The sequence below is a fragment of the Hippocampus bargibanti genome, linkage group LG13, assembly GCF_051943395.1.
Source record: "Hippocampus bargibanti isolate YZ-2025 linkage group LG13, ASM5194339v1, whole genome shotgun sequence".
Lineage (NCBI taxonomy): Eukaryota > Metazoa > Chordata > Actinopteri > Syngnathiformes > Syngnathidae > Hippocampus > Hippocampus bargibanti.
In genome coordinates this window covers 5,638,828-5,663,217 of record NC_142746.1, presented here as the reverse complement: position 1 = coordinate 5,663,217, position 24,390 = coordinate 5,638,828, and the positions used below count along the sequence as shown (strand labels likewise).

Here is a 24,390-nt window from a genome sequence, read left to right as displayed (position 1 = left end):
GTTATTGTATCTATGCTTGTCTGTGACTGTAAAGTGTCGTTGAGCGCTTTGAAAGGCGCTTCAAATAAAATGTTTTATTATTATTATTATTATTATTAAAAACAACATGTACATAAATTTAAGAGTTGGACAAAACGTTCTCTTCCTACCTGATTTTGTCCCCACAAATGAACATTGTACAAAGGGAAAACAATGCCCCATGAAAAATGAAAAACATTGTCAGAAGAGTAAATAAAAATCACCCGCATGCAATAACAATAGGGAAAACTATATCATGCAAATCTGAACAGATCATTGTTTAAAAAAACAAAAAACAACAACAAACAAATAGCAGAATTAACAACAGATGTATTAGCGGCAAAACTAAATCTGCCATTGTAACCTGTCCGTATGTTTTGTTTTAAGAGGCAGTTTCTCCACTGGGGGTGTTTATTTCTACTGTCTGTCGACACACACTCATTTCTCTCGCATGAGTTCCCTCAGTTAATGGCTTTCGCAGTAAGCCAACAGGGTCCTTTTTTAACCATGCATCATACTGTTCATGTTGGACTGTTCAAGATGAGGCCAGTGAGATCTTTGAAGTCTGTTTGCAAATCGAGATGAGGAATTTCATCTGTGGGATTCCTGAATGAGTATACTGCAAACAGATTTAATCTCTGCTGCAGATATGTTTATTTTTTTCCTCCCCAAAATTCTGGAAACTTCTCAAACATTTCAACAAAACGTTAAGAGTCATTGCCATTCAAACAGAGCATGCTAATTCAAAAATAAGGCAACCTACTTACATTGAAAAAATTGACAACAGTTCGAAACAGGGCAGTATGTTCTACAAGTCGGGAGAAAAACACTATCCTTATATAGTCACAAAATAAACTGTGCCGTCCAACACAAATCATTAACTCATTCACTGCCCGTCGTCTATGTCTAAAAATGTGTCCACTCCAGTGCCAGTTTTTTTTGTCATTTTAACTCAAATCCCAGGACCCACAGAAGTTTTAGGACTACATAAACATTCAATGTAGCATAAGAAACATTAGACTCACTTCTTTCATCAGAAAAAGAGTTAAGAGTTAATTCCTAATCCTTATATGGGTCTGGAGTCATCTCAGCTTGAAATGAGGGTGGCTGTACAAAAGGAAAATGCTGCCACCTCATGAATAGATTTTCTGAAGGATATTGTGTATACAGCACAGGTGTCAAAGTCAAGGCCCAGGGGCCAGATCTGGCCGACCACGTCGTTTTATTCGGCCCGTGAAAGCAAATCAAACTTGTGAAATTCCATGATGCTTGTTAAACTCCGAACCAAAATTTCAAATTGTCCCATGTAAACCACAATAACAATCATTGTTTTTGACTTTATATGTGAAAACTAGTTATTCATTAATTTGTTATGCGCTCAATACGGTATGTAATATGTAGAGTTGATTAAACATTCTAATGGCTTCCCCAAATTCATAATGGTCCCCAAGAGGAAACCTTAGCTAAAATGTGGCAAAAATGAGTTTGACACCTTTGGTACAGAGCATCGCAGACAATGCACAAGCCGGCCATGCAACATTATTCACCCAAAAAAGGAGAATGCAAGTCACCAATGATCTGAAATAAAAACGGAGAAGTAGAAGCAGAAAAATCACTAGGTAAAAAAGAAGAGGACTATTAAGAAAAGACCAGACTAGATTTCAGTTCCAGTAATTATTCCCAATTTATGAGCCTGAGTAATGCTCCGTGCTATATTTATATGTGCGACTGTGCCATGTTTTAGTAGCAAATGTTCAAATGTTTATAATTACAACAAGAGCAATGCCCATCTCTGTTCGGCCATTGATGGCATTTCACATGAGAGGTTAGCATTATACTAGTATTTCTTCCTGAAAGAAATGAGAAACAATACAGCAGTCATTCCAATTGTGAACAGTAAGAGTGAAAAGCACGGGCAATGGCTGGGAAAAAACATTCAAATAATGGGTTTTAATGAATTCGTCAGATGTGTTAGTAGCAAAAAAAAAAAACTATTTTGCCTCTGATAAACTATGACTAGAAAGATTCAAGTATAAAACAAATCAAATTCCCGGTATCAAGAATAATGTTCCTGAAAACAGTTTACCCAATCAAGCAAAGGTTCCATGTCAAGTACCCAAAAGTTAAGTGCAACTTGACCGTGACCTGGCAGACTGAGAATTAACAGGCATGTACTTTTGCATCTCAGATTCTGTTATTGTTTGATTTGGAAGGCACGTCTGTAATGTTTTAATTACAATCTTAAATCATTTTGTTCAGTATAATTCCAAGGCGGTCCCATTCCACTCCAGAATGATCGTGCCTAAATGAGCAAAGCGAAGTTCAAAAAGTCATGTTTAAAAGAGATTGATGAGGCCCCTCTGCACAAATTGGTTTTGTTTCATTACTCTCTGTGTATTATTCAGGGTTCCAAATAACTTTGTCCAAACGTAAATAGAGCGTAGATGATATATGACACCTTCTAGCTTGGAAATTTCTGTAACTCGTTGAATTATTAAACGTCCTTCTTGCTTTGAATTCTGTCGTTGACGGCTTTGATTAAGCCCACTTAGTCCCTCTCCCCAAGTAATGCGCACATTACTGGTCTGAGCGCACATTTTAACAAAAAAACACAAAGTTCACAGGTGAAACAATACATGTTTTGTATGGTGTCTTATCAGTGTCTAAAAACAGACCTCAACGTACGAACTTAATTGGTTCCCAGACAGTGTGTAAGGTGAAAAGTGTGTATCTCAAAAAAAAAATCCCATAGGAAACCATTAAAACGGCAACAATTCGTTCCCAGGTTTCCATAAAATATACATTTCAACTAAATAAGCCTTAAAACTACACACAACATACCTTATTCTATGTATAATAAATGTGCTATTGTATTGCAATGAAAGAAATACACTGCATTGTATCATAAAGTCACTTTATTTACATTTGTGATGGTCATTTATGGCTTGATGGAATGGTGTTGGAGGTCGAAGGTCAAAGGGAATTGCATGAGGACTGTAATTAAAGACATAATCTGTGCTGTAAAATAACGCAGTGATGAGACTCAAGTTTAATTCCACTTGAAACAAAAAGGACAATTGTGGTCCGTGTAATAATTTTGCCACGCTCACAATGAATTTGTGGCACGCGTCAATGGTGTGAGATGATTGTTAGTAGACGTCCCCATCAAATAACGAATTCTGTCCAATATAGGTTGCCTCTCCCTGATATAGAAGTACTTCATACCTTGGGGAGTAATGCTTGCGGTGTTGGTGAGGGACTTGCAATAGATTGATCCGGTTCCTGCTTCCTCTTGACCTCAAGGATGAGCTGAGCCAAATACTTCTGCTGGAAATATGTACGTTTCCCCAAGGCACCTTGATTGACCAAAAACAAACAATCATAAATAAATAAATAAATGTAACTGGGGCTTATGTTTTCCAATCACCAGAAATGATAAAGTTCAAAGCAACAACAACAATAAAGGAATTGTTCTATTGAATCCCAAAAATGAGGCTGCTTAAAATGCAAAAAGGTGTTTCAGACTATCTGGTCAAGTGGCCATTGTATGTACCTGTATGTACTCTAACAGCAGTTAACTGTATGTAACACAGGTTATTTATTAAACATAAATCTACACCATAACACTGCATCCTGAAATATACTTGAAACAGTGAAATTGTTTAATAAGGCCATTCTATGAAACGTCCATTCGAAACAAAGCAAATTTTAAAGGACAACCGACGTCTCCGGACAAGTTGTGTCTATAATTTGTAAAATGGCTTCAAATGACTTCTACTGAGCGTATTTTACAAAGATTCCACCGCATATAGCTATATTTTACGTTTTAAGACTCGCGCTGAAAATTCCGGTAGTCCTGTTTTTGAGTTGATGACAAGTCTGTACGTGACGTCACTGAAGGAATGCCCCTGACCGAAAAAAGGACACATTGTAGCAGTCCTTCCATCACGTCAATATATTTTGCTGTACTTGTTTGGTCTGAAAACGTCATGTTGCACCAAAAAGAGCCAGAAGAGGGCGACCAAGGTTCATGTAAGGAATTTATCAGCCTGTGGAAACAGGCTAATTAATTCCTCACACGGAGCTTGATCGCCATTTTCTGCCTCTTTTCTGGTGATACATTTGCCCCCAATGTTGCCTCAAAATGGCACGGAATAAATTATTTAATCGATTGCAAACATGTTGGCTTTCCTCTTGAGAACTATTTGAATCATATTCATAACTGGATGTGTAACAAGAAAGCATATTCTCAGAATCTGAAGCCATTGTTTTGATTCTCCAGTAATGCAAGACATCTTGTCGTGACGTCACGAACTGGGGGCGGGACTTTCTGAAAATGCCCAATTCGCAGCTCATTTTTTTTGCAAATTTTGGACACTTTTGTGTTTGAATAAAAATATCATACTGTGTGTTTTGGGTATTTTAGATGCTATAAAACGTTTTTCTGATGTCAGTTAGGAAACAAAAAAGTGACGTGGGTTATCCTTTAATTGTTTTTACTGGCAATGCTTACTTTAGCAATGGAAGGAAGTCGTGCAAGGAAGTTCATTCATCTGCATAAGTGTAACCAGTTGCCATACGGAACATAACCATTAAGGGTGAACGCTATAACCATTGTGCACCCAAGCCACACAGCTCCGTTAATAAATATTCCAGCAGAATAAAATTAATCTTGACAAATTCAATGGACAGTTCTGACATTTAGGAAACAAAAATCACAAGGCTTAGATACAAAACACAAGTCCCTCATGATCTCTGGAGCTTTTTTGGGATGTGAATTAAAACATGTTTTTCATAGCAGATTGAGCAATTTCTGGACAAAAACTATCAACAGATTCTTCAATTATTAGGATAATTAGTGGTCACAACTCTAGTTATAATAAAGGGAGGAAAGGGAAAACAAGGTATTTATTTGTATACATCATACCAGTCATGTTGATATCAAGCAATGAGAGCTCCTGGGCTTTCTTGATGTGGTCCTTGGCAGTCTGGTATTCGAAGTAGGTCAGACTACAGTAAACACACTCCAAGTGGAACTGGATTGCCAGATTTCTCTCCTCAGAGAACAGAGACTCACATTTCAGCACTGTAGGGTTAGAAAGGAAAAAAATCATCACAACCAAAAATCTGTCAGTGTCATTTCCCCCCCTAAAGTCAGTCAGAATTTTGATCATAGTTTTATTAATGTGTGTGTACAGGAGGTCCCTGAGTTACTCTGCTCCAATTTATCATTTGTACATATGAATTATACTGACTGATATCCATAAATGTCATGAATGTTCATATAATGCCATATTTTTAACTGCACTCATATAGCACAGAACTGTAATTCCTCTTTCTGCCGTAACCCACACCACGCAGTCGTCTGCAATGTTTTTGTCAGCAACGGCCTACCCAACAATGTGGCCTCACTTGAACTTCAATGCACAAGCAGGCAATGACAGTGCAATTGGGCGGGACGACGTGCTCCCACTCATCAACCACAACCTGACTCCCCTACCCCCAAATCAACAATAATTCAAGTGTTCCGTTATTGGACTTCTGCATTCCCCATTGGTTGTCCATAACAAGCATGTTCAAACATTAAGTTGTCCATATGTGTATTTGGCACCAGGATACCAAGGATGCAATTCGGTAATAAAATGTGTGGTTGTGTCATCAAACTTGCCGCCACATGTCTTTCACTCAGTTGAAGAACGATGCAAAGCTGTAATTGATCTTTGCCTGGTGGTGTAATGGTTCAGATGGCAGATAGTAAGATCCAGTCCTCACCTGGCAGAAGGAAACATATTGTGCGGTTCCGTCGAGGCAGTTGACCACAGCTGTGGCAATCCCCTAAACCATTGATGCACACCAGTGATACAGGTTACTGTCAAACCGAAGGAGAAGTGCTAACAGGCCTTTATGATCGGTGGATATTTCAAGGAAGCTGATAGGTATTGGCTAGCCAAACAGGATGTAGCATTTGTAATAGCATAAGCAAATAGTCTGGCATCTGAAGAGTTCGGTGACACCATGGAAAATTACTTCCAGATGACTTTGAGGAAACTATGGTCCACCACCTCGGGTCTCAAGAGGAGAAAGCTGTGCACCATTAACACTGTATAGCAGACATGTCCAGCTCCGTGCCTGGAGGGCCACTGTGCTGCCTGCTATCCATCTCTCCGAACTGCACGCACCTGATTCAGATAATCAGCTCATCAGCCAGCTGATGTAGCAGCATCAGAACGGTCCTATTTATGTGAATCAGGTGTGTTACTCCTGTGAGAGCTGGAAAACCAGTAGGCCCTTGAGGACCGAATTTGGAAACCCCTACGTATCATGATGTTGTGAGTGAATCTAGAGTGGTTCAAAGGCACACTGTGTTTCTTTCTAAGAGGCAACAGAGTCTGGGGACTCTGATGTAAAGTTTCTTATCTTTGGGATTTTAAAAAATCCTCAGAGAAAAATTCCCAGAGTAAATTATATCTTCCTGCTAGTTTCTAAGGACACTGGATGATGTGTGAGGGTGTCCAGCTTGACACACCTATACAACAGTGTGGTCATTAGGGAATATGCCTTTGGATTGGCAGACTGGGATGGTTTGAAATACACATTTTGCAAAGTGGCTTCTGGATGCCTGCCTGGTGAAGTGGTCTGGGCATGTCCCACTGGGAGACGACCCCTTGTAGGACCCAGGACAAACTGGAGAGACTGTCTCTGGTTTGAGATTCTCCCAGAAGAGTTGGGCGAAGTGGATGGGCAGAGAAATGTCTGGCCTCCCTTGACCAAAAATTGCTGGCCCTGCAACCGAGCGGCAGATGAAGAAAATGTATCAATGGATGAAACTAATCTTCCATTATCTGAACTGATTATCCTGTACAGAGTACTGGCAGTCATGAAGCCTACACCAGGTGATTTCGGGCAAAAGGCAGAATAGACTGTTAGCAGCAGGGTAAATTAAAAGATGACGACAACCATTCAGAGTATCACAAAATGGGAACTGATCCCACGTTGCACGCACACACACCTTTGCCAGGCCTGCTCTAGTCCACTACAAGAAATGAATTTTCATGTATGTACTTCAGGATACTGTGACAAAAAAGATTTCTGTTTTTTTTTAGATATACAGTATTAGGGAGAAGACGTCACTGTGCAGGTTTTTAAACTCCTGCTTCAAAGACAGAAAAACAATGCCAAAACTATCATGTGAAACACAAAATCTGCATAAACAGTATTCAGGTTCTTACTACATATTGTATTAATAGCACCTCTGCTGTTCGCATCCAAGTGTTTTGTTGAACCGCATCAATGTGTCGTTCATAAACAAGCACAAATACATTTTGGAATAGCAATTCATTGATAAATGAATTGCTAACAAAACAGAACACTTCCAATTGAGATATTAGTTCTGGGCAGCATTCAGTCTACTGTTCATTTGCACCTTGAGATCCAAATGGTCCAACACAATCCATTCAGGCACTATTGACAGCCTTCAATTTGTTTGAATTTCGCTAAATCATTTACAATCTAATGAAACTAGGAATAATCCATTCCAATGTCAACACACCCATCCCTACACACACAAACACCCCCCCCCCCCCCCACAAACACAAAAAGAGATGCTAGTTAAGATATGGAAAACTGTGGTCTTGCACGCTATGCTGGCATCTTGCGTGATTTTATACGTGACTGCAATCATCCTTTTGAAATCGGTGTTGCAGGAAAAAGGTTAATGAGGTGAATTGATTGAATGCGCTGCATTCATGCATCTAGCATAAAGGCAGTTCAAAGCTTGATGTTTGTAGAAATTCACGGGCATTACATTTCAATTCATACAATGTTTCAATTCATCATCTACCCGATTTTTATGAGCGGCATGACTAATTTACTGATCTCAAGTTCATAAAATAAATTTCCAAAGTACACATGGGTGTAATTACCTTGCTATTGATGTCAACAAGGTGGAATTTTTGAACACATAGCTCGAAATATATTCTTCACCATTCCAAAGGTAAGATACATTGTGTCAACCTTTTTCTATGCTCATGAGGGAGAGGTTGAGGAGCTGCTGAGAACACGCCTCCAGGATTTGCTGGTGCAGGTTGATATAGCGCAGAGACCACCAGGAGAGAAGCTGTTAAAATAAAATAAATAAAAACAATTTAAATGGGGAAGAATGACAATAAATATTTGATGCGCCCTCACTAGGCTAAATACGGCACTCAGATTAATAATGTATTTGTGGATGTGAATTGAACGGCAAAATCTACCTGTTTTTATCAATCAAAGAGAGCGAACATTTGGACTGAAAATGTTTTCGGATTTGGTCTTGCGACGTTCACGAACTGAACCGGAATGGGTCGCTCTCACAGTAAGTGTGAGATCATTTTTAACCCACAGCAAGTGGAAAAATGGCACCTTCCGCCACCCTAGTGAGGATAAAGCGGCACGGAAAATGGATGAGTGAATTTAATTGATTATAAGGATTAATAGAGAATGTGCACTCCATCCATAATGGTCAAGCTGTGGTGACATTTGCTATTTATCCATCCATAATCCTCATTATGTCCTATTATATCCTCTTTTCGTCAATGGATGCTACAGCTGCGTGTTTGCTTTCAACATTTAGCTTGTAGTCGACGTGCACATTCCACCATGTTGTCCCTGATCCACTGGTGAAGAGACGCTTTGATCCTCTCCTCTTTCATCTGGAACAGCTTTACGTAACAAAGAGGGTACATAAAGTGCTTAAGAATGAATGTCTCTCAGTGTCATTGTGTTGTCATGTTATTTGTTATTTAGTTTTTCTTTTGTTCTTTTGACTTCAAGACGGCGCCGCGAGAGTGGCTGCCTTTCCAGCAGCTCCTGTGTTTTGCTTTTCTACTTTCATTTCTTTCATAACTTTGCTGCTGTGAAATGTAAATTTCTCCACTGCGAGACTAATAAAGGCAAATCCAATCCAATCCAATCCAATCCAATCCAATTATGAGCGCAGGGGGTGCTGCAATCCCAGCCGTCTTCGGGCACTAGGCGGGGGATGCCCAGAATTGGTTGCCAGCCAATTGCAGTGCACACAAAGATAAACAGCCACATCATGCATTATTTTGGAATGTGGGAGGAAACCAGAGGACCCAGAGAAAAAAAACACACACATACACATTAACACACAAAAACAAGTATTTGAACCAAAATCATCCGTGCGAAGTGGCAATGGCTGTGAGAAAAAAAAAAAAAAAAAAAAAACGTCAGAAAACGGGGGAATATAACCAACCAAATCTGGCTCACAAATATCATTCCATGTGCTGAGTCTTGAAACAATGTACTTGCAGTTTCAATTAATAGATTCTCCCAATGTTTTGAAACAAGAGAGTGCAAAATTAGCATGAAATAAGTTTTGCAAAACATCACTTAGGTACTGCATCGTTACAAGTGTGAAATGGATCCACCATTTGTCTCTTTCACCTAATCAATATCCTGAGAGACACTCGCCAAGAAAGCTTCACACATACTCCCAAAATGTCAGCATTTGCATGGATGTTTGTCTCTGGCCTGGCAGAGCTTCCTTTTCGACGAGTCGAGGTGTGAGGTGCTGGCAGCGGCAAAGTAGCAAGCAATTGGAGCTTAATATGCACAAGGGATGAGCACGCACGTGCGAGCATGTGAGCGGACGTGCATGTGAAGGTTTAATTTAAAGCAAGCCTGGTCCTATTCCCACACGCTTAGCATACCGGTCGTATAAATTAATTTCCTCAACGTCGATTAGTATTTAAATAGCAAATTAAATTTGAATCACCTCGGACAGAAAATCGCTGTTGAATTTGTATGTACATCAGTGTTGCCGATGTCAGATCAAGGAGCGCGATAATTATTTTCTGCCCCGTGAATTGATGTTGGTTTGTACTCAGGCAATAGCGATTACTGATGGCTTGCTGATAAAGAAGAATAGGTGAAATTTGCAGTTTCTTCAGTTTCGGGAATTCACGGAGATGGAGAATTAAGCGGATGGCAGGAAATGTCATTGAGTTACTTCTGACAAAATTAGAAGCTGCCTTTTAACGAGAAACCGTGTCATTCTAAATCCACTCAAAGACGATGTCATTAGCTCTTAGCGCGCTGGACGTTCTCATGAAAAAAGATGAGTTACTTCTCACGGTACATCTGATCTTCCCAATTTGACTTTGTAGTCTCAGTGTGATCTAAAAGTAAGATTCTGATGCTCAGCTATGATTAATCTTAAACTCCAAAACTTGATGAACACACACACACTGGTTAAAGGACAACCGACATCACTTTTTTGTTTCCTAACTGACATCAGAAAAATGTTTTATAGCATCTAAAATACCCAAAACACGCAGTATGATATTTTTAGTCAAATACAAAACACCAATAAAAATGACTTAAAGTGTCCAAAATCTGCAAAAGCCTCACAGCACAGAAAGTGACTGACCGTCAGGAAAGTGAACCTGCCACGTTGGTTTAGCGCAGCTGTTCGATTCTGAGACGGAGGATGAGGACTTTGATGGGTTTGATTACTGACTGTTACCGGTAATGTGCTTGTTTTTACCATACCGACGCCGATTGAGTGATGATTACAAAATGTTCTTACTTTGTAATTAATAAATAAAGCACTACCAAACTCAGTTTTGCTCCCGATCTGTTTTTATGAATATGCACACTTGTATGCCTGTGTGTTGTTGTGAGGCGTACGTACGTATGGCAGTAGAGCATATGTACCGGTATATAAAACTTGCGTTCTTTCATCCGGTGCGCCCAATGTGTATGTTAAATACAGAAATGGCACACATAAATGAGACTGCGCCTTTTCACACGGTGCGCCCTTTGGTCGTGAAAATACGGTACATGTTTGGTCTGAGAACCGTGTTGCACCCAAAAGCCGACAGAAGAGGGCATCCAAGCTCCATATGAGGAATTTATCAGCCTGTGGAAGCGGAGGTGGCCATATTCATAACTGGATGTGTAACAAGAAAGCATATTCTCCGAATCTGAAGCCATTGTTTGGCTTCTCCAGCAATGCAAGACGTCTTGGCGTGACGTCACGAACTGGGGGCGGGGCTTTCTGAAAATGCCCAATTCGCAGCTCAATTTTTTTGCAGATTTTGGACACTTTAAGTCATTTTTATTGGTGTTTTGCATTTGAATAAACATATCATACTGCGTGTTTTGGGTATTTTAGATGCTATAAAACGTTTTTCTGATGTCAGTTAAAAAACAAAAAGGTGACGTCGGTTGCCCTTTAAATAATTTATTCCGTGCCATTTTGAGGCAATAGGAATTAATCAGCCCGTTTCCACAGGCTGATTAATTCCTTACATGGAGCTTTGTTGCCCTGTCCTGCCTCTTTTTGGTGCAACACAAAGTTTTCAGACCAAACAAGTACAGCAAAATGCATTGGCGTGATGGAAGGACTGCTACAATGTGTCCTTTTTTCGGTCAGGGGCGTTCCTTCAGTGACGTAGGGTGAGGACTCGTCACCAACTCAAAAACAAGACTTCCGGAATATTTAGCGCGAATCTTAGAACGTAAAATATAGCTATATGTGGTGGAATCTTTGTAAAATACAGTCAGTAGAAGTCATTTGAAGTCATTTTACAAATTATGGACACAACTGGACCGGAGACGTCGGTTGTCCTTTAAATATGAGGGATTTTTTTTGTGGTTGTTGTGATTGTTTACCTGAAAGTTTTCCATCTTGGAAGAGCATTTGGTGAGAATAACCCTCGCCACCAGGAGGAGGAATGGGTTTGCCACTAGGCTGTAGACAGACTCACCATCCAGGAGCAGGCATGCGTGGATATTTTCCACGATGGACTGGGACTACAATCAAAATTGCATTGGAAATCACACAATCAAGCTTCACTACAAGATTGTTGAGAATCATATTTGTGTGCGAGTGTGTGTGTGTTTAATGTTCTAAAGTTTTTAGTTGTGACTTAAAGCATTCTAAATCATTTGTATAATTTCTGTTGAACTAACATATATCAAACAAAGTTGAAGTCATTTCGCTGTCATCTATTATTTAATTGCGTCGTACTGGTGTTTTAAGCATTTCCATTGTATCGTTTCATTTTGGCTTCTCTGGCTCTTTTTATTTCTGATTTTTTTTTTCAAAATGGGTCACTCCCTAAGTGTGAGATCATTTTCAACCCACAGCAAGTGGAAAAATTGCACCTGCCGTCACCCATGTGAGGATAACGCGGTGGCTGCCGCAGCTCACCCGCAGAAAAAATATCCTGTGACTGTTAAGTGTCCTTGAGAGTTTTGAAAGGCGCTTATAAATGAAATGTGTTATTATTATTATTATTATTATAAGTTATAAGTTATAAGTGCCTTGCATGTCTTGCACGCTGGGTCCGAGAGGACATTAATTTCATCTGTGCTGTATGTCATGCATATTAGCATATTTGACAATAAAGCTGACTTTGACTTTGATTATTATTATTATTATTACGGATTAATTGAGAATGAATCCTCAACCCGTTCATAATGGTCGAGCTGTGGTGACATTTTGTATTTATCCATCTATCCATTATCTCCAGCAGATTTGGTCATGCTATGCAGCCCCAAAAAAGCGTCTGGCCAATTCTGGGCTGGTGCCACCATTTGGAAAAGCTGGTCGCACCACAGCCATAAGTCCAAAAGTTATTGCAGAGCATGGTTGTCACATATACTGTACCTCATCTTGCCGGGCCAAAATCAGTCACCCTGGATGATTTAACTGTTTCGGCTAGGCTATGAAAATTTACTGTGATTGGGGAACAGAAAAAATCTCCAATGATTTTGTTAAAATGGCAAATCTGTGAAGACGGAAGTCAAATAGGGTAATGTCATTTTTTTTTAAATAATACCTGAGCAGAGAGCAATGCAGGAGGCAGAATGTCGCAGAGTTGAATGGAGAGTGGCGGACCAGTCCAGTTGCTTTGAACAAACATGTGGAGGCACGAGACTGCCAGGACCATCACAATCAGTTCTTTGAATCTGCAAGGACAAGACAGTCTTAGCAGAGTTTAGAGTGAAGGTGAGTTCAGGGTTTTTAGTGGGGAGAAAAAAAGCTGAATTTCAATAAATTAGAGGACACCCAAGCTCTTTGGAGGTGATATTACACTTTACAGAAAATTAAGGTGCTTAAAAAATTGGGAATCGGAGGCATGCTTTGCTGCCTTTTGATTCGCTTCCTTTCTGCATTTATGGAGGGTGATGGAGGAGAGCAAATGGTAAGCAATCACGATGAGCGAAGAGTAAGAGCAATATGTGCCACATTTATTTCATTTATGAGCTGTTTTCAAGCTAGCACGAGGAAGAGCCATGTTATGATGTCCTAAATGAGAATTAATAATTCATGACGAAAGGAAGAGACATTCTTAATAGGAGTGAACAAACACTTTTAACAGCTTGGAGTTTACGCTCAACTACGTCCACCTCATTAGGTCATAATGAAGATTTTTTTTAATTTAATCAGTGCAACTGCAGCAAAATAGGCAGTAGAACCTTCATAGTCAAATTATATGAGGTGATAAAGATCAGAATTTGAGCACAATATTTTGGGAAACATATTCATCAAAATTGACAGGGGTGGTATAGTGGCACACTTGCCTGCCTTGTACATCGGAAGTGTGGGATCGTGTTCGCTCAGTGACAGTGTGGTGGTGGGTGTGAGCGGTCGTTCGTCTGTTTGTGAGCCCTATTAGAGGCGACCAGCTCAGGGTGTAGTCGCCCAAAATCAGATGGGATTCGATTGGGCGCCTTAATCCATCCCACCCGCAACCCAGGCTAAATAGTGTCAAAAATGACAATATTCCCCAGAAGTCACATAATATTTCTCAGTTTGCATGTTGCCGAAGATTTCGAGGTTGTCATGATCTGGTTGGCGACCAACGGGGGCAGTATCGGCCCCGCCTGCACCTGCACAGGTGCTGGTCATCCCGATCAGATTGGCGACCAACGGGTAGCGACGTCAGCCCTGCCTGCAGCCTCGCAGGTGCTGGTCGTTTTAATCACTGACACTTAAAAGGACACCCGGCACGACCATCCGGTGTCGGTTCATTGTTTGCTGCATGCATTGTATGCTGTGCATGTGTTTGTTTAACCTTGGCGGACTTTTACTTTTGGTCTTCTTTTGATACTTTGTATTTTTTCTGTTCAGATGATTTTGATGTTTTACATTTTGTTCCTGCTGACCTTTATTTTAATACAATTTGTCAAACAACCTCCTGCTCCCTCCTGCCTGCTTTTTGGGATCCGCACCCGCCATCACCACCTTGCAAAACGTGACAGAGGTGCCCTCACAAAAGCTCAGATTTTTATTTCGAAGAGGCTAGGAATGACTACATCAATATATACCGTATAGAAAATGGTGTTGGCTGTCGCTGCTCAACTGCAGAAAAAATATCCTGTGACTGAAAAGTGTCCTTGAGACTTTTGAAAGGCGCTTATAAATTAAAGTTATTATTATTATTTCTTGTGCCGGTCCCAAGCCCGGATAAATACAGAGGGTTGTGTCAGGAGGGGCATCCGACGTAAAAGCTGGGCCAAAACAAACATGCGTATCATAACTCTGAAGATGGAGGACACTGATTCGCTGTGGCGACCCCTTGAAGGGAAAAGCCGAAAGGAAAAGAAGATGATGATGATTATTATTATTATTGTTGTTGTTGTTGTTATGAGGGGAAGATGGTCAGTGATGCTGCAAGCTCTTTTTTTCTATTCAGTGCTGGAAACGCAGCAACTCACACTGTGCCATTTTGAAGTCAAAAGAACGAGTGAGAGTTTACCTGTTGGTTTGATGCCCTTCTGTGTCATCGCTCAGGTACAACAGGATGCATCTCTCCAAATAGGCCTCAATGTTCTCACCCTCATGACAGTGACCATCACCGGTAAACAGCGCCAACACCTGAGGGCTTCTCAAAACTGCCTCAAAGTCCCCATTCATCAAGGACTCCAACAAAGAGCCCATTTCTAGAAGAAAACATGAAAGTTGACATCAAAATTGTAATGTTGGAGGTTGTTAAATCTGAGTTAAATGATTCACAATTGCACAAGAATAGTTTGAAGTAAAGTATGGTTTTATTGATTATTTTAATGTGGGATAAAATTTGAAGCATTTGATTAAAAAAAAAAAAAAACATTCCTCCCTTTCAGCCATGAAGAGCTTCACACAACATGTTGACAGCGCAAATGTAAAATAATACAATTTGGGACCGATTGTATGCCAAATGCAAATGTGAAGGGAGCCATCGTTGTATCTTTAAAATGCAATGGTCATCAGTGAAACAGTCATTATAACCCGTTTAAGAATAATATCTAAAAATAATGGGAATTCACTTTTCTCAAAAGTTTCTAATTGAATGATCGTTTTAAGAAGAGAATATTAAGATACATTTATGAATATCTTTTTTTTTATAGCACCTGAATGAAATATCCCGTGGGTGAACATATGGATGCCCCGATCGGGGATAAAAAGGAGCATGTCTGAATTGTTTAGTCATTTTGAAGCACTTGGAGTGTTCCACCAGCCTGCAAAGCATGTTTTTTTGCAATGTGGGAGGAAACCGGAAGACCCAGAGAAAACGTGTGGGCCCAAAAAGAACTTGCAAACTCCACACAGGAAGGCCGAGCCGGGATCAAACCCACGACCTCGGCACTGTGAAATCAATGTGCTAACCACTCGACTCCCGGGCCAGCCTGGAAAATAACACATACGTTTTTGACAAGCAGGCTCTCCTTTTCTTTGTCTTTTTGTGACAGAAAAAATATAGCGAGAGGGACAGGAGCAAGACTTTTTTCCCCTTGACAATCACACCATGTTTGTGGTTCAATACACTCCAAATCCTGCTTGTTAATAAAAATGCTAAGTATTGAGTTTTTTATTGCAGCAAATGGATGGTTGTCCAACTGTCCGTTAAGACTGGAATTTATTTGTCCTTGTTACAGGTCCTTATGAGCAGATTAGACTTGTCAGCCACTGTGCAGCTGCCTATAAGCGATGTTGCTGGCAGACGTAGACAAACAGCGTTACATTATTTAATGTAAATAAATACTTTGTTTTAGACCAATTCAGTAAAATTAGATCATTTGCTGTGTCACAGTAATGTCCAATAGCACCGCTGTTGGGAATCAGTAGTTTTTATTATTTTTCACCATCCATGAAACAACTGGTAGTTTATAATGTCCACCTATTTCCTGAATATTATATTGGACATACATACTGAACAAGTCAATTAAAATCAAACCTACTTGTGGAGCATACAGTATTTGACTACTTTCCTCTCTCAATCACAGTACAAACATGCAGTGCATTGAAACAAACACAGTTAAAAATAAGGGCGGGAAATCTGCATGTCGTTTTTCCCTAAACACTCCAAATAATTTACATTATCTTTTAAGCACACCCACGGATTTAATAAGGATTTGCAGCACCTGCTGTCGTAAAAGAGAAGGGGGAGTGGGTTTTTTTGGCGATCTAATGAAACCCTGGGGCTGCTATGATAGCACTATCAAAAGGCTAGAAGGGGATGAAATGAGGGAGGTGCTTTGGCTTTATGAGGGAGAAAATGAAAGCCTGAGGAACAGCCAAGTGTTTAATAACATTTCAGCTACTCTTCATGTCTGCTGATGAAATGGCAGCAATTATGGAAAACAAGGCCATGGTCCTCAAATTACTCTCTAATTCAGAACAATTCAGAGGGAGCACAGAATTTAATAAGCGGTGGGGAGCAGAATCTGCAGCTGAATTACCTGAAAGAGGCAAAAGGGATCCAAAATGAACAATGAAAGAAATCTCTGGAGACACTTCGATCTATGAACCTTCATGAAGAAGCCAACTGCGCAGTCAATGTCTGGTGGTTTATATCCAGTAGTTACTATGTGGGTCGGGTAGGCTTGGTTTCATCCAGACTGTGCTGAGATCATATTTGGGATATTTTGGAGGCTTGACCTTCTTGACCAAATTCCAGGTTAAGAAAATAAAAAAAATAATTGATATTCAAAGCCGAATCAAAGTAAAGACATCATAATGAGTTATTACAGTGTCTCCAATTGGTCATATTTCTTCTCTCACCATCCAGCTTCAATCAAATCCAGATGATGTTTTTTTTGTAGCTTGAAATAAATACAGCGTCGCTCTGGAAGGATGAACAACAATATTTGTAGAAGTTGTTCCCTTCAAAGATTTTTCACGATCTTGGAAAATCCTATTTACCCATCAGTCTAAAATGTGAAAAGAGGCTTAAAAAGAAGCTATGAACTGTATTTCAATTCACGTCGTAGTACAGCGATTCTCATCGTATTGTACTGGTGCTACAGAGGCTCCCTCTAGGGGTATGCAAAAGAATCCAGAATATTTGAAACTTATACAAATGAAATTGAATTCATTCAAAAATATGAAATCCATCCATCCACTCGTTCATTCTCTGTACGGCTCATCTTCAATAGTGTCACAGGTGTGCCGTACAGCTAGGTGAAAACAACTGGTCACCAGAAACTCAGTGACAAAAATACCAATCAAACTCATTACAACGAAATAAAATATCTGGCAAAATAAAGCCTAATGGTAAGAACATGAAGGGATTTGGGAATCTGTCATTGGGTAGAATCATCACTTCTCAGTACCCCCCCGCCCCAACTCACCCGCCACCCGTGAAAAAGAAGCCAATTCAGCCAATATGATTGTAATCCCAAAGCGACAATGCCATTTTCAATACCCAATATTGCTCAGCACCGGTGAACATTTTTAAAAAACATGTTATTTATTTATTTTTTTTAATTACGGATGCATGTAAATTTTGATCTTATTGTAGTTTTTAGATTACGAGACTATTTGTTTTTTTTGGTCAGGTTTTCATTAAAATAACATTCATATAATTTGTGTAACATAGTAACGATAAATTTTGGGTTACAGTGAGCAATACCTGCATTATCCGTAACAAAACACATTTAGTTTTGTTATTTTGTGAAAATGTTTCACATTTAGAACATTATCTTATTACAGTAATAAATTGATTGAAAATGTAATTAATATTTTTAATCCACATATCCTCATTAATATTAAGTATTTAATTTGCGGTCTTATTTCAAGGTAGAGTGAACACTGGTGTGAATGGCTGCCGCTGCTCACCCGCACAAAAAAATCCAGTGACTTTAAAGTGTCCTTGAGAGTTTTGAAAGGCGCTTAGAAATTAAATACATTATTATTGTTGTTCTGAAATAGGGCCACATAAAATGACGTGGTGGGCCAGATCTGACACCTATGCACTAGATTAGTAGTTGTAGTTGATAACCTGGGTTCGACCGAACCCTAGGGGTTCGGTGGATCCTCCGCCAAAGAGGTCCACCCCTCAGTCTAGACTGCAGTTAGTAGGCATCTCATTGCTGGACAGCTCTGGGGAGATTTTGCATTTTTGCACCTGTAATGGGCAGCATTTTCACAGCCCCGCTTTGTTCAGCGAAAAGATCGGTGCTGTTTGACAGTCTGCGGCTGGATGGATGCATGCATGGCTGGAGGAGCCCGCGATGAGAAGAAAGGAGTGTCAAGGCAGAGCGCCGATGCATAAGTGGAACTGTCGCGGCTTGGAATTGAAGCGGATTTACGTGGGACAAGAGAGCTCAATCTCTTTTCATCAATGGATGCTGCAGCTTCATGTTTGCTTTCAACATTTAGCTTGTAGCAGACGTGCACATTTCACCGTGATGTCCTTGATCCAACGGTGAAAAGGACACTGATCGTCTCCTCTTTCATCTAGAACTGCTTCATACAACAAAGAGGGTGCAGAAAGTGCTTAAAATTGAACGACTGTCTGTCTTTTGTGTTGCGTCACAGTATCATTACTTTTTAGACTGGCTGCCTTTACAGCAGGTCCTATAGTTTTTCTACTTCTTCCTTTCCTCTTACTTGCATCACTTTGCAGCTGTGAAATGTAAATTACACCACTGTGGGACTAATAAAGGCTAATCCAATCCAATCCATATGTATTATCAGAAAGCGACGACAACAATAATTATCACTGTAGTAACCATGATTAATAAAAACATCTATATTCAGATAGAAACCAATTTATAAGAACCTTGTTATGATAGTATGAACATTAATAGAACTGAAGGTTTTTAGAACGCTAACAATTGGCTTGTACAAATTATTAGGAATCATATTTGTCTTGTCCAATCTTTCCTTATCACATATTTTTCTTACGTGGGAAACGACTATGGTACAAAGTGATAGAACGTGTACTTATTAAAGCTATGAAGAGGGCAAAGCCAAACCTAAAGGGTCACCACACACCTTTTGAAAATTGTGTGATTGGTGCTTCCAAAGTCATTTGAAGGTTTGTTTGTTTTTTGCAAATCATTTTTGCAAGAATACGGCTGCTGTCATGTTCAGACGACAGCCCTGTTTACCCATTGATGCGTTTCTTGGAATATCTTCAGACAGTCACGTATAAAATCTCACTTTGTAAATGCCAAGAATATTACACGTTGCCTGGAGGAACACAAAAAGACTGCCAGCTGAAATGCTGCCAACACACCGGAGAGAAATAACAATCTGTTACCTCAAAGAAAGGAGCTTATCTGTTTTCTTCTTTGCAATATTAGACTGAGGAAAAGACATAAATAGAAATTTGGAAACAATCCAATAGTGATGATTTGCACATCTATACATTAATGCCTTTAAACTAAATTCATGTTTCTTAGCTATTATGTACATCACTGTCCAATAACCATAATTACCAGGAAAGATAGGCATGATAGTCGCTTATTCTTAATTCAGTCGATGATGAGAAACTGTTTATTAATCTTGTATTGACACAATAGGGGGAAGTAAAATCCACTACCTGGCTGCAACCAGAGGAGGTGGTGTTGATTCACAGTCTCAACTATGTAGTTGCTTTTCTCAACAAAACGGGACTTGAGTTGATGTGGTGAACGTACACACAAACACACACAGAAAGGGACCGATAAAAAATGATTCAACTTGTTCTAATTTTTGGTTAAAAAAAAGGAAGTGTACAAAAGTAAATGTACTTGAGTAGATCGGTAAATAGTAAAATGCTCAACTCGTGGAGTTTGCATGTAACTGCATGGGTTTTCTCTGGGTACTGCGGTTTCCTCCCACATTGCAAACATGTCCATTGCAAGTTAAGACAACGGACGTCTCCGGAAAAGTTGTGTCCATAATTTGTAAAATGGCTTGAAATGACTTCTACTGAGCGTATTTTAATAAGATTCCACCGCATATAGCTATGTATTTTATGTTTTAAGACTTGAGCTGAATATATAGGAAGTCTTGTTTTTTAGTTGGTGACAAGTCCGTACGTAACGTCACGAAAGGACCCCCCCTGACCGACAAAAAGACACATTGTAGCAGTCCTTCATCACGTCAATGTATTTTGCTATACTGTTTGTCTGAAAACCTTGATGTTGCACCGAAAGGCCGCCAGAAGAGGGCGTCCAAGCTCCATGGAAGGAATTTATCAGCCTGTGGAAACGGGCTGATTCATTCCTCACGGGAGCTGGTCGCCATTTTTGGGTGCGACATTCCCTCCGCCCGTTTGCCTCAAAATGACATGGAAAAAATGCTTTCGATTGCAAACATGTATGCTTTCCTCTTCAGAACTATTTGAATCATATTCATAACTGGATGTGTAACAAGAAAGCATATTCTCCGAATCTGAAGCCATTGTTTTGATTTTTCTGTCTTGCCGTGACATCACGAAAATGGGGGCGGGACTTTCTGAAAATGCCCAATTCGCAGCTCAATTTTTTTGCAGATTTTGGACACTTTAAGTCATTTTTATTGGTGTTTTGCATTTGACAAAAAATATCATACTGCGTGTTTTGGGTATTTTAGATGCTATAAGACGTTTTTTCTGATGTCAGTTAAGAAGTTGTCCTTTAAAGGAACACTTGTTGGTAATTGCTCACTATTCAATGGCGCGGGGCACAGGTCTCAAACTCAAGGCCAGGGGGCCACATCCGGCCCACAACATCATTTTATTCAGCCCACAAAAGCAAATCAAACATGTCAAATTCCATGATGCTCGCTAAAGTCTGAACTAAAACTTAAAATTGTCATATGAAAACCACAACAACAGTCATTATTTTTTACATCAAATAGGAAAACATATTTTTTAATTTGTTGTGCGCTCTATATGTAATATGCGGACGGGATTAAATATTCTAACGGTCCTCGAAAGGAAACCGCAACAACAATGTGGAAGGTGGACATACAAAAATAAGCACATGCATTGATTATTCATTTTGTTTTATTCAACCTTTATCCAAAACATTTTGTTTATCTCCAGTATTATCCATAATTTGGTTGATGCCATCAAAACATTGAGCATGTGAAATGGGGGAAAGAAAAAAATATGAGGAACATATTTTAGCACAATATCTACATTTGAATAAGGACTCTGCAGGTTATGTGTTTTATTGTAATTGGTTAGTTACCATGGAGGCCTTGTGCGCAAATATGTCTTGTTCTGCGGCTTCAAGTGCTATTACAGCATGTCTGCGTTCATAAAATCAAAACTATTTGTGGTCTCTAAGTAATTGTGATGGGTGCCTGGTCATTGTCAATCACGGGCCTACACAAATTGTGTTTTGCTTGTTGAAAACCATGAGTTTGCTGACGATCCTCAGCCAATATGTGCTTCTTTTTTGTTGGATGTTCATTTATCACCGCCATGCTTATATGACAGGGATGTTTACAAAGTATACATTGTTTCGGTTGAAACATAGCCGTATTTTCTGACTGCTGCTAGCGCGGCTTTACCATGACACTCTCTCATTCGCAAAAGCCTCGGACTACCGCCAACAGACTACAGACTCGGGCCAGTTCGGCAGAAAAACAAAATGCAGAATCATCAAATTATTAATAAATGAGTCAACAACTTTGAGATGAATTATTGACAATTTTGATGGTCAACATTGTCGTAACCAGTGGACAAATTTTGCCAGTTCCATTTCGAAGGAGTCATTATTTTGATTGATGTTATATAAGACTTTAATAAGTGCAGTTTCATTGCAGGTGTGGTCAAAATCCAGACTGAAATGCATTAAAGAGATTGTTTTGAATCATAAAATTGCGAAGCTGTTGAAAAACAACCCTTTAAAATTATGTTTCACGCGTACTGCATCACACGGCTCCTAAGAGGCCGAAATGCACAGGAACATTCAGTATTTATTTTCAGTGTTTTTTCACTTGCAGTTATCTTCGTATGTTGTAAATTTACTTCTTAATTTCTTTTCTTTTCATTGTTCTGTCAAATTCTTTTTAATCTCAAGGATTCAAGGAATTTATCTTCGCTCAAAATTTATTTATTTATTTATTTATTTATTTTTTTGGGGGGGGGGTTGCACCAACGCCATATGACAGGGCATGAAAATGGATCCCTGAGATCCCAAATTAATCCAGTTGGTCTGAAGAACAGTAAAAATATCATGAGAAAAACATGCCTATTAAAAAATATATCAGGGCAAAGATGTGGATGCAGCTGAATGGATTGGCCATTGTTGTTTGCAAGGTCATTTTGTACTTGACAAAAATAAAACAAAACAAAGTTATGTCCAAGAATAAAGTGTTAAAAGTGTATAGACATAATGCTATCATCTAGTTTTTTAGCAGTTAAAATTCTCACAGAAGTATATTAATGTGAATGTAGCATGGGACGTGTCACAATGCCACTGACATTCGACTTTTTCATCGACGATATTGTTTCATTGCAAATTAGCCCAACTGTAGCCCAAACAGGAAATGAGCAGCGAAAAAGCAAAAACAATTTATTTTATCGAGCCAGATGCAATCATCAAAAGAGCCATATATGGCTCCAGAGCCATAGGTTCCTGACGCCTGATTTACAGGATGAATGCAAGCATAACTTGTATGTTTTATTTTATTTTTTGAACAACCCCATGTTGTCGTTTAAGATAACTACGAGTCGTAACCTACAGAAAGGCGGTGATAGCTACAATTAATTTTGGGGGCTATTATTTGATATATTCTTGTAATTTGTTTATGGAAAATATGTATTCACTAATTATAATATCAACAGCGCCGTGAATGATTATTGAAATTCTCCGATGTTGCTTTCAATGCAAATAATCAACAAGTAAGACATGTTCTGAACAAAACATAAATCTGCGGGGAAAAAAAAATCCATCTTTCAGGAGCGCCTCAATCTGGAGTGGACCACCATGTCTACAGAACAGGTATGCTGAGTCACCCCCACAGAAATAAGATTTGAAATTATAACACAGTTTCGCTTTTTTTTTCCAGTTCTACGTTGTGTCAAGACTTCTTTAATTCAGCTAATTTTAGACAAGTACTGCAATGCAAACATTTGAAAGAGAATAGAAAGAAGCTACAGAGAGCTGCATTGGGAGCAATCTTGTATTGAGCCAAACCCCTATCAGAATTTCACAAAAACGTGGCATTGGAATAATTGTGCAAATAATAAATATTGGATAAAATATGTTTGGTTCATCAAAACATCGAGAGCTCAGCAACACGTGGGAAATTGCAAGATCGCGTGTATTTTTTTAGTGCTTGCTCTCAAGTATATTTCCATTAGCTAAGGACTGATAAGCGTTAATACTGAATTATTGAATGCTGTCTGGCACGACATTGTTCGCGACGAACGCATTTTCCCCCCAACATAATCCTTTCTCGGCAACCACGAAGGTCTTTTTTTTCGATTTTAGGAGATAAATCTTGAGACAATCATACTATTGATGATAACAATAACAAAGACTTCCGTGAGTGTTTCCCTTTAGAGTAGCAGCTCGCGTGCAGGTCTGTCAATGTTTCCATTTGGTGACACCAGTCCCCAAAGACAGGGATCATGTTATGTGGCTCAATGGTCCAAAAGTATTGTGCAGTCTGACCTGTGACGCTGTAGATGTCCTGTTTCCATGCAGTCTCCTCGCTGGGTGTGAGAAAGCCTCGAAGGATGGAGATCTCCACGTCGAGCAACATTTTGCCGGCCGCAACTTCCAGCACTGATCTTGCTCGCTCTTCTTTTAATGATGATTTAAAAGCAACTCCGAACGGTGTACTCTATCCGTCGAAATTATCGGACAGAAATGCGATCAGGATTTGCACACATAGAGAACGTGTGCCGTCAGCGGGCAGCCATGACAGCTGCGCGGTGCATTGTGGGAACACGATTCCAGCTTTGCTTGAGTCAACCGGCTTTTCGATGACGCCCCCACTTCACGGTTTGTCTTTCACGGATTTGAAGCAAATGTTTAGTAATAATAAATCATCATCATTATTTTCATTTATAAGCTCCTTTAAGAACTCTCAAGGTCACCTTACAGTCATAGGATACGTTCGATGTGGTTTTCTGGGGAAAAACATGTTATACAATAAACAATACC

General features: G+C 39.5%; 1 protein-coding gene across 1 annotated transcript in view; it reads right to left on the bottom strand.

Annotated features, from left to right (window-relative positions):
• ttc27 (tetratricopeptide repeat domain 27) overlaps positions 1-24,174 on the bottom strand; it is a 58,975-nt gene extending 34,801 nt beyond the window's left edge. The window contains exons 1-7 of the mRNA XM_089012104.1: positions 23,896-24,174; positions 14,790-14,973; positions 12,867-12,996; positions 11,695-11,835; positions 8,032-8,134; positions 4,946-5,104; positions 3,244-3,374 (exon numbers count right to left, since the gene is read on the bottom strand). Of these exons, the coding sequence (XP_088868230.1) occupies positions 3,244-3,374; positions 4,946-5,104; positions 8,032-8,134; positions 11,695-11,835; positions 12,867-12,996; positions 14,790-14,973; positions 23,896-23,986 (939 nt within the window). The 5' untranslated portion in view covers positions 23,987-24,174. The remainder of the gene's footprint in view (positions 1-3,243; positions 3,375-4,945; positions 5,105-8,031; positions 8,135-11,694; positions 11,836-12,866; positions 12,997-14,789; positions 14,974-23,895) is intronic.
• Between the last annotated feature and the right edge of the window lie 216 nt (positions 24,175-24,390).